The 16815-nt window shown below is 36.2% G+C and overlaps 1 protein-coding gene across 2 annotated transcripts in view; it reads left to right on the forward strand.

Annotated features, from left to right (window-relative positions):
• Nucleotides 1-16815, forward strand: part of LOC132122195 (carbonic anhydrase-related protein 10-like) — a 180639-nt gene that overhangs the window by 27931 nt on the left and 135893 nt on the right. The window contains exon 3 of one of the 2 annotated variants that reach the window (XM_059532167.1): nt 2999-3073. The exons of the other annotated variant lie outside the window; for it this stretch is intronic. Within the exon in view, the coding sequence (XP_059388150.1) occupies nt 2999-3073 (75 nt within the window). The remainder of the gene's footprint in view (nt 1-2998; nt 3074-16815) is intronic. 2 annotated transcript variants of the gene reach the window in all.

Raw genomic sequence — 16815 nt, forward strand, 5'->3', positions numbered from 1 at the left:
CTCATTTCGGAAAACACTTAAATTACCTTGCTTTGCAAGCTTAAAATGTCATAAATGCTCACAGAGATGATACCTCAAGACCAGACAAATTCTCGTTCTATTCTTCTGACATGATAATTTTACAAAAACAGAATACTCCACTATTCACTTGTTCATCCAGGTGGCACTCAAAATTAACATTCAGTGTACGGCCTTTAAAAACATCTACTGTGTGATCAATATTCTGAAATGTTTGAAATCTGAAGATTTTACAAAGTAACATATTTCTTTAGCAACATTATTAAAGTGAATAGCAGGGACAACAATTACACTACAACTGTAGATATATATTGTCGCATTAATAAATGTCATCATTTTCTAATATCTAAGTTTGTAAATTGATGTATGTAACAGATTCAACCTTCATAATCATCGGGAAGAAGGAGGCGGGAACCGGCGGACAATCAAACCAAACTTTAATAATCAAAATAAAGACAAAACAGCGCGTCAGCCCCTCATGGACGACTGACACGCACAAATAAAAACCAAAACTCAAACTAAAATCCAGGCCTGGTCCTCTCTCGTCCGTCACTGTCGTCGCTCCTGTTTTATATCCTTCCATCTCCTCCGTGGGACTCGAGATTGGTGGGTCTCTGTTCCCACGTCTCTCGGCCCCGCCCCACTCATCACAATGTACTTTCACAATGAAAAGATTATTTTTTTTTTTGTATTTATCCAGATTTATGTGGACTGCGAGATATAGGCAAGAGATTCAATGCGAAAGTGCATTTCATTGATGCATATAGCTGCAAATGTGTAAAAATCCCCCCATCTGTTTAAACCGTGTTAGTGAACTATAGTAGCTGGTACAGAACGAGTACTCTCCTACCTAATTACTCACGCACGACTCTAATCTCCAGTAGTGACAAATGTAGACAAATTTGCCTCTGTGGCTTTTATGTTTAGCTGTTGTGAAGTGCCTCTTTGAAAATCCTTTACCAAGCAGGGGGGTCCCTCCATTGGGAAAAGTAATCAGAAAATTATTGTGTTAATTACTTTTTGATCTATTGACACTAACTCTGCAGACATTCAATAGGTTTGTTACCTCTGTGGTGCAACCGCCCTCATCTATTCATTTGATTACCCAACTTTGAATAATGCATGAGCAAGTCAACTGCTGGGAAATGGCACCACTTGTAAAATGCTGAAAAGGCAACGCCAGCAGCATTCAGTCATTTAAATGATATTATTAAGCCAATCATTTGAATGCCATTATTAAAGCATAAAGTGTAAACCTTGTTGGGTCTGAGTTGATACCGTCCCTTAGAGGCAGTTCAGAATTAATCTGGTGATTATGTATCGTCTTCCACCGAACGTGGGGCCATTGACTATTTAGTAATTATTTTCACTCCCTTTGATTAGTTTTGACAGGAAGCAATGCAATGCAGATGTCGCCGCACTCAGCCTGACAGTGGACCTCCAGCATGCCACCAATTACTTGAAGTCTTTCAGACAGAACCTTGTGAAATTAACATCTTTAGATTTCTATGACCTCCGACTTCGTTTTCGCTTTACAGATTTGAAGCATTTATTTCTGCTGAAGCCAGTAAATATGTTATTGGGGGATCGCCAAGCTGTGTGGGAAATGGAATAGAACTTAGCTGCTTTGCCGAAACTGCTGTCATAATGAAATATGTGATGTCTCATTTTCATGCAGCCCTTCACATTCAACTGGGACACGCATAAGATCTAAGTGCAACGAATTACATTCAATCACAACAGTTCTTTGGTCCCTGTAAGCTTACATCTGTATATACACTTACATAAAAGCCATCATAACTTTCATTTTAATCACAATAGGCATAAAAAAACTCTATACTTGGATGTTCTGTGGAAAGCTTTTGTCGCATAAAGTCTGGAGTGCTTGAGTCTTACGCTTTCAGAAATGATCAATTGGCGTTATGTTTTTCTATCCTGTCTCTGTCCCGCTAATGATGGCAGCTTTGAGCTGCAGGGATGGGAGCTTTGTTTTCTCCACTGAGAGGGAGGTAGATGGTGTGATGAAGTGTCTGATGCTTGTCCTGGAGCTTCCACTAAAGCTCTTCTGTATTATTATGCCAGTGTCCCTCAGGAGAACATGGCTGATGAATTGTTATTGCCTCTCACTCCATACTAACTTCTGCTTGAAGATAGACCCTGACAGGATACCTGAGACTAAGAGAGGGAGAAAGATTTGTGATGGTCATCAGTTGTTGATGAGATATAAAGTTCTGTAGTTTTCACAGTTTTGTAGGCCTTGGCATATTCAAACAGTTACATCCAGAAGTGGTCCTCATTCATATGGATCTTTAATCAAGCAGCTTTAGCACTGTGATCAACTTCAGTTTTAGGGTTTCAACAGCATTATGTTCAGATAAAGTAGTACTCAGTGAAATTGTTAGCTTCACTGTGGTGTTTGATTTTTCCCAGTAGAGCCTCTAAGGGGAGGAAGCATTTTCACCTCTCCAGCCACCTCCTCTTTTTGTGAAATTGAACCACTCTTCCTGCATTAGTTCTTGTCCTTGATAGACGGATTAACCCTCCTCCAGTTCCATTAAAAGGCAGCCTTGCCACCTCTGGCCTCATAGTCATGTTTTCCAGTGGCAGTAAGGACAAGAAAGTTTAGGTGTAAAAATGCAATATCCTAAAATCTTGCCTTGTAATTTCAGGCTGTGACCTCTTTTAGCAGTGGGATCTTTACTTGGCCACTTCAATTATAAAGTACAGCCCTGGTTCAATCGGATCTCTTGTTGGGTTTACACAAAATGCATCTCCATTCTAATGTTTGAGGAACAAAGGTGGAGGCTTGTAATTCCAGCTTTGTTTGTTTTGAGCTTCTCTTGCAGGGCTGTTTGCCAGAAATGATTTTTGAATGGAGAATGACAGAGAAAACAGTGAATGGTCATTCAATAATTTAGTTTTTTCTTTTTTTCTATAATTAATGCTAAATCACTCCAATTTTCCTCTTCTTTCCTTACAGCTCAGCCGAATCCCCCCAAAATCCACGAGGGATGGTGGGCTTACAAAGAAGTTGTTCAGGGGAGCTTTGTTCCAGGTAATTATTTTACAACAGCTTTTATCAGTGTTCACGAGTGGCATTCCCTACGCGTATGTTAAGCATATGTATTCTACATTAGTTCTAATTAGAGAACAGTTATTGCTTTGTGACATAAAATCAAATTTTGGGTCCTATTAAATATGTCATTAACTTTTTATTTTAAGGAATAGTTTGGATTCGGAATTGGATGGACGGAAGATTTGGTTTTCAAGCTAAAGTAAAAAAAAAAAACACTTCTTAAACCAGAGAAGGTGAACATGTTGGTATTCTAGTGGGAAGAATGAGTTTAGATCCCTGACTTGCTCAGCAATGGATCCTCTGCGGTGAATGGGTACCAAACAGCTAAGGATCATTAGTAATCCGCAAAACTCCAGTTCATCAATTAAAGGGTTAATTCACCAAGAAATGAAAATTCTGTCATTCATTACTCACCCTTGTGTTGTCCCAAACCCATAAGACCTTTGTCCGTTTTGATAAAGTCCAAGAGCTTACTGACCCTCCATAGACAGCAATATAACTGACACGTTCAAGGCCATCCTTAAATAGTCCATGTGACATCTAGTGTTGTCAAAAGACCAAGTCGGTACAAAAAAAAAATAAATGAAAATGTCACGGTATCAGGTTTCTGTCAAGTTCCAGTGGTACAGAGTACCTGGTCAACCCGGTTCTTGACGCATACAGCGCTATGATTTCCACGAAGCTGAAAATGCAGACGGAATCTCAAAATCCAGTCATGAAAATGAAACTTACATTTTACTATGGACAGTCACAGAATTTGTCAAAGTTAGCATAAATTAATCAAATCAAATCTCCATACGGACCAGTATCTCTATATGTTAAGCCACAAAAGTTGGTTGAAATATGAATCCTGCATGTTCTGCGCGTCTCTGTGTGAATGAATGAATGGCAGAGACGTGCGGGGTTGTTTACTACATAGACTGAAGCTCGTGACACTTGCAGTAATTTCAGCATCTGCTGTCTCAATGAGGACATAAATACATAAACAACATCACCAGAACTGTTCTGAGTCACTTCACAAGCATTTTACCATTTCATTTGAGTAAAACCAGTGTCAATTTAAAGGTATTCATGGCAACCCGTCAAAATAAGTTAATTTTTACATAAAGGCATTGTGCTAGAAAATTACTATTATTTAGTAGAATGTATGTGATTACTGCTACTACTGTTGGAAAAATTTATAAAACTTTTTAAAGAAATAAATCACACAATATTTCTTCCATGTTTTAATTTTAATAGCAAATCCCCTTTATTTACCAAAAAATACAATTTTATTAAAATTAAAAGATAAATTAAAATTCGGTGAAACTAGTTTACTGTATTTCATAATTATATTGCTTGTAATTGTAATATTGTCTTACATATTAATAAGAATAATTGAAAACATTATATCGGCTTTATATCGGCTCCCTGCTTTCCAAGATATCGGCATCAGTATATCAGTCAAACGCTAGTATGGACTCACATGAGGGTGAGTAATTAATGACAGGATTTATTATTTTTGGCATTTTGCCTTTATTATGATAGGGCAGTCTAGAGTAGACAGGAAGCAAATTGGGAAAGAGAGGGGGCTTTGAGCCAGGATTTGAAATCGAGATGCCAATAAAGCAACAGTGTTATATGTTGGCGCACTACCCACAAGACTGTCAGTACTGAAAATTTTAAAAACATCTTGTATCAATCAGGAGTGAAATATGCATAGATCAAGCACCATTTATAACATCCAAAATGGTTCTAAAGAAATTCTGAAGTGAGAGGACAATAGGAGATGGATATTATTTTTCACTGTAGCAAGTGTTATTATGGATTATGAAAAAACTAATTAATCTACATGTTGGATGGCCAAAGGGTGTGTACATTGTAAGCTAATTTCATTTTTGGGTCAACTGTAAAAAGTGTGTAATAAATGTTGGAATAAGGGAAGGTTTCTTCATCTGTTCATTTACAGAAACCACAGACATGAACCAAATCACTAGATAGATTCTGACATTGATTCATTAGGTCTTGTAGAGTTTGTTGGAGATTGATTATTCCCTTTGCTTACCTGGAAGTAAAGCTGTATTGATACAAAGTGACATTAAAAATCAGTGTTTGATCACACTGCTACTTATAGCATGATGCACAGAGATGGACTGGAAGTAAACAACGGCCCACCACAACTGATAAATGTATCACTCTGCAATGTCTGACATGATTATTTCATTCTATTTATAGCAGTGGACGCTCGGACCTCGGGTTTAACTATAGTGCTATAGGCTACATGCTGAGAAAGGTGGGCAAAGGTAACCTGATGTAACTGTTAGCTTTTTTTCTTTTTAGCTTCTCTCAACCGCCTTTATCTTCACATATGTTGCTTGCCATCATGAGCCCACACTCTCCTTTGAGCAGGGTTGCCAGGTTTTCACAACAAAACCTGCACAATTGTTACTCAAAACTAGCCCAATCACATTCCGAGAGGGGTGCCCCATTAAAAATCGCATTCCGGGGGCTAAATATCATGTTGCTTCAACACTGCCTTCACTTTAGTTTTGGTTTCTTATATGCAAAAATAGATTGCATATTAGTTGCCCCCCCTTTGTCGGCCGTCAACATCATTTAATCTGACACTTTTTCTTTGATGATGAACCAGTCAGGCCAACGGCTGTTGGATGGACAGCCGTTGTGGACTTCTCCAGAACGTCCAAACAGCTAGTCTGCCCCTGATGATGCATGATTAGAGCTCTTGAAACAAAGAGGATGAGTTAACAGCAGAAATTGAAATGCCAGACAGGTTGAAATGCATGAAGGATTCTTCTGGTCTTGGTTGTATTTTTCATATGTTCAAATTAAGGATTCCTCAGAAAGATTTACAAACACAAGAATGTGTCCAAGTAATTACTGATGCTTGAGCACAAGTCACATTTCATTATAAATTGTTCTGCTAATGAAAATGTTCTGACTTGAGTTACAGGGATGGTCTTTCTCCTGTTCTTCAGAGGGTTGTTGTTTATTTGTATCGATTCTGTGTTGCACATTGCTTTTAACTTTGAAGCAATCAATTTGTGTCACAGATTTTAATCAGATAAAATGGTGATTTAAAAAAATCAATGAATGCTTGCCACATTTATTATTAGTGACATATTTCTACAGATTTCAAAGACAATGGGTCTTATTTACTAATTGAGCTCAAATTGAGTTATGTGCACAGAAAACATTCTTCTCCCGATTCAGGTGCATATGCACAAAATTTTGTTTCAAAAAAAGTAGGGCTGTAATGATCTCCCCAATATCGCAATACCGTGCTATTGACAAGCAAACCACAGAGGAATGCAAGAACCTCCGCAACCGTGATTTTTCCGTGTTTTCTTTTTTCAATGGGTTATGCCCTTGTCGTTTTACAGTTAGTGCATGTGATACTGAATATGAAATAAGTTAGTAATGATAACATAATGTGTACCATTCTGATTTTTACAGAGGCTCTGTAGATTTGCAATTAACAAGTCTAAACATATATATTTTTGAAAATAGGTTGTCATGTCCAAGGAAAGCCAAATCTCGGTCTTAGCATCGACACATTGCTGGTCAGCTGAGCCTTCTAACGTGGCACTCAAAGGTAAAATGATTTCAACAGTGTGTTTCATTATGTCTCTGAATGAATCAGCGTTTTGGAACGTGTAGCTGAAGGTTTAAAGACTGTCTGACAGCCCGTCTAGAATGGGTGCAGGTGGATATATCAATAGAAAGTCTCTTGCCAGTCAGATTTGAGGATCATAATGAACTGCTATACAAATAGACTAAGAATACCGTAATTATCTTATTGTGAATGAGATCCATTATCTTCAGTTTAAATTTATTTTTCACCAATTGCTCTTTCTCTCTCTATAAACTATAAACCTCTTTGTGGGATAGTGGGGCGATGAGGATCCGTTAGGGTCAGCAAAGGGCCATCAACGTAGATAACAAGAGCAAGCCAGACGTCCAAGCTTATAGTTTATGATACCTTATTTATGTTTATGGTTTTATGTGCTCTTTGATCCTTTTTTAGAGGATTACATTGTTCAATGTTATGAGGGAGGATAAAAAGAAGGATTTTAAAAGAGATAAAGCTGGAGAAACGGTTTAAACCTTTGTCTCTCAGTCAGTCACATCCTGTGCAATATCATGCTGGGCTTAGATGCACACCATCTTGAGCTGCTGAGAGGGGCGTTGGATTGACAATCTGGTTCCTGTTTATTCACCAGAGGTGTGGGAAGGACTTCGTGTTAGGGAAGGGGCAGCTGTATTTTGATGATTGTTTAATGCTCTGTGCACAGAACACTAAAGTGCCTGTTATCTATGAGCCCCAGCATTCGTGTTTCTGAGAAGCTGTGGGGCAGTGGAATGGATGGTGCCCCTGGCCACTGCTGACTGATGAGCTCAACACGTTCTATTCTCGCCAGTGTTCTTAGCATGTCTTTGATATTGCACACTGCAATTGATTTTGTTGTAAAAGAGTGAGAAAAGAAGAAATTCTAGTTTAGGGCTGTGTATTGGTAAGAAACTGGCTATACGATATGTTTCGATACTAGGGGTGAAAGAACATCTGTACACATGAGTAGCACGATATTTTGTTTGGTGATACTGCATCAATTCTCAAAAATGGAATATCGATGTATAAAAAATAAAAACATGCCAGTTGTTATGTTTTGAGTTTATATCCTAGTTAGCAGTCTACTTCTCTGAAGTTCTGAACTTAAATTCCACATATTTCATGTATTTTCCATGTATTTCTGAATACAAACTGAAAAACCTTCTAAATTTCTAAATCCCTGTTCCTAAAATGAGAAATATCCTAATATATCGCCTTGCTTACAGTATTGCAATGTATCGCATAGGGCTGTGTATTGGCAAGAATCTGGCAATAAAATAAGCATGTCGATACAGCGGTTGTGATACAATATACTGTGATACATTGCAATGCTGTCATCATTAGAATTATTTCTGAAGGATCATGTGACAATGAAGACTGGAGTAATGGCTGCCGAAAGTTCAGCTGTGCCACCAAATGAAAATATTATATATTATATATTAAAATATTTCACTTTTATTTTTTTATTTTATTTAAATTTATGAATGAATCATTTGTTTCAATTAAGTGCTGCCTTTGTGTGCACAGTAGAATAAAACATCTAAAATTAAAACATTTTATATTGTTTTTGTCTAGGTGTTTGTTAGTATTTTTATATATGAACAAGATTTAGGTAAAATAGTGTAAATAGTATACTTTTTAATAAAAATATTTGTTTGTCAGTTATTGGCCTTGAAATAATGTTATTTGAAACCAGATCAATTTAGTTGCGAAGAAAAATTATAAAATATTGAGTTTTCAGTAAATGTAGCTTGCATACAAGTTTAAGTATAAACCAGTTTAAAACAAGTTTAAAAAATCTGAACATTGTGACATTTATATTTGGTGTGCCATTTAAACTATCTCTATGTAATGTTGGAGAGTCACCAAAAGCTTTCATTTAAGCTGTGGTTAAGCTACACAAAATCAATGAGGGATGCTAATAGGCAGGTAGATAATGCATGTCAAGCACTTACAAGCGGTTTACGGATTGACACCCACTGGTCGAAAAGTAATTAAGGACAGAGAAAAATGGCCTTTGGAGCTCTAGTTGGGCTGGGTCTAAAACCGAGGATGTGTAGCCATTAGAAAAACATTGGACTGCACTGAAAACCATTTCATTTCTGTTCATTTATTAGATGACGTGAAATTGTTTTATGCAGCAATAAGTTCCATGCATATTAACATAAATTATTTTTTGCATCTCACAGTGCTTTTGAACCCTCTCTTGCATTACATCATGCACATGGCCTGTGTCAAATCTGCAATTGTCACAACTTTCAAGGCAGCCAAAACAAATTCTGTGCATTGCCAGAAAAATAGTGGGTGCAGATGGAGGACGTCGTCCTAAGCATCTTTCAATGTGAATTACTGAAGAATCTCTGCACATTTTCATATAAATCTGTCAGTCAATCGAGTCAGTCCTGATCAACACATTTTATCACTGGATACAGTTTTTTATGTTGATACCACAGGAAAGTGACTGTGATATACAACAGTCTGATTGGAGAAAGCTAGAACCTATGTGCACCATTGGTTGAAAAACCAAATGTTTCCATAATTTCAAGGCACAAAGTTTGTGGACTTTTTAAGAACCAAGACATTTGCTTGTCCTGACAGAGTAGTTGTAGTATGTAGTTTTGACATACTGATGTAAGTTAGGTACACAGACATGGATGCCCTTCAGCACATACATAATTAGGTACTAAGGCCCATTCTCCTTCCACTTTTGACTGGATTTGTCATCAGAATATGAATATTTGGTACCCATTATTACCTCTGTTTTACTATCTTAGGTATTATACATCATATTCATCTGCATTCTGACAAGGTTTAAGAGCTGAAGTCAAAGATGAAAATCAAGGTCAAACACCTTTTGAATAGGTATAATAGGGATGGGAACCAGCAAGGGTCTGGTCAAATAAGATATACATGAGAATTCAGATTTTTCAGGGTCAGTAAGATCTTTTGAAAAAAGTCACTTAAGGCTGCACTTATTTGATCAGAAATACAATTACATTAATATTGTGAAATTTCTAAATGAATGCTCATTTCTTCCAATCTCATGTTTTTTTTTCTCCTCAATATAAGCAGGGCTTGAATTAAGGGGGGATACGGGGGGATGACATTCCTCCTTTGTAAAAAAACAAAACAAAAAACAAACAAAAACCTTCCCATTGGTCAAACCACCATCCCCCCTTAGCATCCCCTTTAGATTAATAAATGTGTATTATGTAAGTCTTATAATGCAAATGAAATGTGACCCTGGACCGCAAAACCAGTCTCAAGTCGCTGAGGTATATTTGTAGCACTAGCCAAAAAAAAAAAAAAAAATTGTAAAAAAAATACAATTTTTCTTTTATGCCAAAAATCATTTTAAGTAAAGATCAAGTTCCATGAAGATATTTTGTAAATTTCCTACCATAAATATATCCAAACGTAATTTTTGATTAGTAATATGCATTGCTAAGAATTCATTTGGACAACGATTTTCTCAATATTTCAATATTTGTATCGTGGCCAAATATTGTCCGATCCTAATAAACAAACCGTACATCAATGGAAAGCTTAATTATTCAGATTTCAGATTATGTATAAATCTCAATTTTATAAAAATTTACACTTAAAACTGGATTTGTGCACTGTAAAAAGTTTAACTATTATTTACTCAATTTTATTGGTGAAACATTTTTACACTCAAAAAAATTGAGTAAATTTTAAAGCTGTGAAATCAAGGAAAATATACTGTATGAATTGAGTAAATGCAAGTACAAAAATTAAGTAAATCTGAGTAACTGCATCTGGTACATTTAACAAATAAAATTGAGTAGAAATAATTGAACATTTAAACATTTAAAAACAATATTTATGAGTAATATTAACTGTTTTTATTAATGAGTAATATTAACTTTTTATTTTCTCTAAACCTTTGTAAAATAGTACTCCACACAACCACCAGTATACATGACATTGGCCTTTATTGTCAATGAGTACAGCAATACAGCACATTTTACACTGTATACAATATTGCCTACATTTAAACTCATTTAACAAACATTTTATAAGTAAAAATTAAATATTAAAAAATTCAGGTAGCCTAATTCAAGTGTAATCAAATCAACCCAATATCCACCAGATCAGCGCTGGTCCTCGTGCCGGAGACGGACTCGCCTCTGCTGGTGAACTTTGAACTTCATACCGCCGTCCTGCGTTTCACTCACAGCCGATAGATACTGCGAGTGACTGACATAACCTGCCAATAAACAAACAGTGACAGTTCTGAGGACATTTTATCATCCAAATGATAATAATTATATTTATTATCATTAGGAATGAAGTCATGTGTTTATGCAAAGCGTTTCAATCATGCAAAAAGACAGGCGCGACTCTCGTTTAGGTGTCGAATTACGCCTCTGTATGTTGTTTCGCTTTAAATATGATTTAAAGCACAGTAAAGATTTTATAGATAAAATAAAACATACACAAACCTGAATTTCAAAGAGGAAATGCACCAAATCTGCGACGCTGAGAAGAGAGCTGTTGTCTGGAGACTGGAGAGTTCAAACTGCCCGCGCTCACTGACTGACTGACTCAACCAACCGTCGAGTTGTCGTCACGTCAGAGGGTGGGGGAGGGGTGCATTGTTTTTATTGAGTAAACTTACCCAAATTTTAAGAGTGTGTTAAACATATTAATAATATTGATTTGAATTAAGTAATATTTTTGTTTCTTGAAACAGATCAGTTTAATTCAACATTCTCAAATATTTTGATAGAAATTTCACAAATATATTAAGTATATTATAAAGAAATAATTGGTTAGTTAAATACTAAATAATTTTATTGAAAACAACTTAAATATATCTGTAAATTTTAGATAAAATGAACTGTTGGATTTTTACTCAATTATTTTGGTATGTTTAACTCAAACAATCAAGTACACAATATTCAGAAATTTTATTAAGTTAATAAAGTTAAAAATTTCTGTAATATTTACTAAGCCACAGAATTATTTTTTACAGTGTGGTCCAGGGTCACAAATGTTAAAATTCTCTACTGTTCAGCAGAACAAAGAAACTCATACAAGTTTGGAACAACTTGACGGTGAGTAAACAATGATAGAATTTTCATTTTTGGGTGACCCAAAAAAAAGTGTTAGGGAAGGGGATATTGAACTATCCCTTTAAAGACATTGCTATTGCTATGCCATTGCTACACTTTCTATGCTATGACTGCTCCACAGACGACTTGTTGCAAATTTTGCTCACACACACACACACACACACACACAAACCTGGACCTGGAGATGAACACACACACACACACACACACACACTCAAACTCACAAACTTACTGACACACTCAAACACAGGCTCACACACTCAAACATTCAAAAAGACTCACACACACACTCAGACACACACAGGCTCACACACACACCAAACTGGACCTGGAGGTGGACACACACAGACTCTGACACACACACACACACACACACACACACATACACACAAACCTGGAGATTGAGGTGGACAAAATCCAACACACACCAACCTGAACCTGGAGATAATAATAATATAATGTCTAGTCTGGTGGCTGTGATATATATAAACCTACCAAAGTCTGTTGCCATGATTTTTGGAATGACTGATCACTGATTGCGAGAGGAAAAAAATGACGTTTTAGTCGCATAACATCGGTTAATGGAAACGCCATCATTTCGCAATAATTGTTTATCGATATTTAGAAAAAAAAACAAGTTTGCGCGAATCTGTAATGGAAACGCGACAGCGCTTAACATAGACTAACTTCTCAGAGTTATGTTGAGCAACAGTGTTCATTACTAACCATTCAACTCCGGATTGATTCTGGAATCTTCGCTGGGGGAATAAGCATTAAGCACTGGCAACAATCCGTCCTCTAATTAACGCATGCTCATGTTTTGATTCAGATCGTGTTCGAAGAGGAGGGGCTAGTCGTGCGTGCCTCCGTTGTCAGTTTGTGAGAGGGAGGGTGCAAGCAGTGTGCAGCTCTACAATAAAATACAATTTCACCCATATTAAATAGTTTAAAAATCTGAATCAATCCGTGGCGGTCAGCGTTGATATTGTGGCGGGCCGCCACAAATTATTGAATGTATGGGAAACCCTGTATATATATATATATATATATATATATATATATATATATATATATATATATATATATATATATATATATATAATATATATTAGGGATGTTGCGGTGACGGATTTTTTCCACCGGTTAATCGACGTGTAAAAAAAACGGTAATCCTGGTGTCACCGGGGTTGCATGTCGGGGATTTCAGGAGGCCGAAAATGCGGTCGTGCAGACGTGCACACGTCTCAATTTACTTTCACTTAAATTAGCGGCAATTCAGTAGCATTTGTTTGAATTAATCATGGGTTAATTTATTTTATTCTTAATAAAAATAAACAAAACAATAAGACACTCGCTTGTATTACACACATCTTTATTGCAAAATGAATAATAACTTAACACACCATGCAAAAACTAAACGAAAGCACTTATGAAACACCTTTAAAGTGCATTTATTAACAAAACGAACCACTGCACACATCGTGCAAGTATCAAACAAGACTCGTTAAATAATTATACATATTCGTTTAATAAAGTGCCTGCCTTTTTCAGCAAAAAAAAAAAAAAAAAACACAGCACAACCATCGAATATGAAACGAACGAACATCAAAAACTTTGTTAAATAAGGTAGCCTACGCGAATAATCACTGGACACTTAAGTGCAAAAAAAAACCAATATAAAAATTAAACTCACGTTAAGCTGTTAAAAAAAAGAGGTAGGCCTATTAACTGCATACACCGTACAAAAAAAATTATAAATAGGCTAAATGAGAAACAATAAACGAAAAACCTTCATTTTAAATTGCAACAGTTCGCTTTGAAACCAGATCTTCTGCCATCCTTTGCCAGTTAGCTCGCCTCACTCTCCTCAAATGATAAATGAAATCGGACACCTGCTGCTTTACTGCGGCGCTCGTTCCGCTTACGCTAAATTACGAAGGCACGTAGTCACTAACTGAATTATGTGCTTTATCGCTATAGGCTAAAACTTCAACACGATGGGGACGGTGCCGGTGGTCAAGTGCTATGACCGGTAGGTGGGTTAAACACTGTGTATCACCGGTAACACCGACTATCGCAACAAGCCTAATATATATATATATATATATATATATATAATAAATTATATATTAAAAAAACAAACAAACTTATGTATAGCCTTAATGCACTGTAAGTCACTTTCGAATGTAATGCAACACAGTGTTTTGTTCCTTGAATGAACCCTATTTTGAATGAATTGAATGAGCCAGTGTTTCAATAGTCCATTCAGATGGACTCACTTGTTTAGTTACTAATTGAATCAGCCAATTTGAACGAATCATTTGATTTGAATTATTCAATAAATCATTTATTAAAACATGGACTTGCTGCCACCTACTAGCTGTTTTATTGTCATCATTATTTATCCATGACAGGCCTAAACCAGGTGCCAGCACAACCAGCAAAAAAACACATTTAGCAAAATATTGACAAATTCATTTTAGGCATAATATATAATTTTATATATAACTTAGACATTTTATATTAATTATTATATTTATTTCATAATAGTTAATACGTAAAAATAATATGTAAAATGATGAAAAATTGTCTTGCTTGCCAATAAGATGAATAAATTAACTCGCATGTGCACAGGGTGTGCTATCAATTAGATCACGTCAACAGTGCGATTAGATCACTGTGATTAGATCACGATTAGATCATTGTGGCTCATTCTTGAAGCAAAGTTTTGCTTGAATGGTGATTGGATTCACTGTTTTGGATTACTGTTTTTAAACCAAAGTCCTTTTAAGGCAAGTTACTCGGCCGTCATCTTTGAAATGCCTCTCGGGCATGCAAGTGCAGCTCCTATCTCTTTGAATGGGGAAACATTAAAATTCTCCTAAACTGTTCACTAAGCTTACAATTCAACTTTATATTTGAAATCACCAATAAAATCTGACAACAAATGTGCCATAAATGTTGTTTCTTTTGCTCAAATAGCATTGTAAAAAGCTTATTTCTCAGGCTAGATCAGCCAGTGTACATGTGCAGTCCTAGGCGCACGTCCCAGAATGCTGACCAGTGTTGCCAGACGTACGATAATTATCGTATTTGTACGATAATTTTCACCTCTGTACGATGTACGATCAATAATGAAAAAAATCCCGTAATGTACGATAATTTCAGAATTTTATGAAAATTTAAATGGTGGTAGTTGCAGTCATAGGGCTTCTTTACTCATACACGAAATCGGCTCATTACAGACACTCTAAATGCATTCGTGTGCACCTCAGAGTGTGTTAAGAATGCTGGAGGGTGCCCTGCTTTAAAGCCAACGAGCACTAGTTGCGGTCCATGACAGAAAGAACCCCTTCAACATCTGGCAACACGCAGGATTCCGATGACAGCGGCTCAGATGTGGAGTTAACTGCACCACGCAGAAACAGCTAAATTCCTTCTTAACTGGATGCGACAAAGCAAGTGTTAAAATCATTTAAATATGTTTTAATATGCGCCACGCCCGAGACAGTCACTGAAAATAATGGGATAGTATTTTGTCTCACTGCTTCCGTCCAACAATACGCCTTATCTATTGTGGTAATTTGCAGGTCGTGTCGAAATGTTGTTGGTTTAGAATAGATAAATAACTCTTTTGACTCGTGTACGATAATTTTCTTCCAAATACGATAATTTTGAACTTCTGGTACGATACTTGGGCATTTCCAATCTGGCAACACTGATGCTGACTGTCTCTATAGCGACCAGGACTGCTAATGGCAGTGACGCGCTGACTTGACAGATTAGCAATTGGCTCTTTCATTCAGAAGGCAGAGCTTCCTGTGATTTGATCGGCCATGTTAAGCGTTTAATTTTTTTTTCACCATTGAAAGCAATACGAGTGACACGTCTTTGGTATTCCATAGTCTTTGGGCGAATTCCAAACGGAAGCGAGCATCCCTATGCCCTACTCCTTTTGGAACTTCCTTGGTCAAGGGAATGACTGACCAAATGTTACCTTGATACACTGCCAAAAAGCAGTTTGGAATTCACCTTTTGATTAAATATGAGAATACACGCACAGAATGAAGTGTCCAGTGTATGATTAGAGTAAACCGTAATAGCACGTGCAGCGGTAGCCTCCCCTGGGTCCTAATGCCCTTTCAGTAAGAAATTTTTACTCCGTAGGGCAATTTTTATTCCGTCGGGGCACTGATGGCCTACTTCTAATAAAATGAAAGCAAAATACACAAATAATATTAAGATTGTTATTCTGATTAAATAAGGCAGTAATTGATGCCATAAATAATGAGTAGCCTATGTTTTGATTTAAAGGTCAGATGCTATAGCTTATATCAGTGGTTCTCAAACCTCTCCATAAAGTAGTCCCAGCACTGCACATTTTGTATGTCTCCCTATATCTGACACACCCACTTCAGGTCTTGCAGTTTAAACTAATGAGCTGATGAGTTGAATCAGGGAGACATACAAAATGTGGAGGGCTGGGGGAACTCCAGGAAAGGTTTGAGAACCACTGGCTTACATGAAAAAAAAAACACTTAAATTAAATAGTTTTATACATGCTGATTTAGTGACAGTTAATTATGTAATATGTTATATAAAAATAAAAAATAAACATATTATGAGCTCTTAAAGATTTTCAGAATTTTTACAACTCTTTTGATTTTAGACCATTTACAAATGTTAAATCATAAAATAAAACGTTAAGGTTACCACTGCATTTAAAACATACAAAAAATAAAAAGATGCAGTGATTAAAATATAGTTTATTAATAGTTATTTTAAAATCTTTGATAAAATATCATTATAAAATAGCTTGTTAAAAACTAACCAAAATTAAAAGTAATTATGTATCTGCTTCGGCCAATGGCCAAAATGAGTTGAAAATTATCAGCATATCGGATATCAGCAAAAATCTTGCATCCCTATTTCTTTTTCACTCATTTTTTGTAATTGAATTAAATCTTATTTTTTTAATGATGGGTTTTAGTGGTTATATATTGCAAGTCTGGGAC

The sequence above is a fragment of the Carassius carassius genome, chromosome 40 (genome assembly GCF_963082965.1).
Source record: "Carassius carassius chromosome 40, fCarCar2.1, whole genome shotgun sequence".
In the NCBI taxonomy this organism is placed as follows: domain Eukaryota; kingdom Metazoa; phylum Chordata; class Actinopteri; order Cypriniformes; family Cyprinidae; genus Carassius; species Carassius carassius.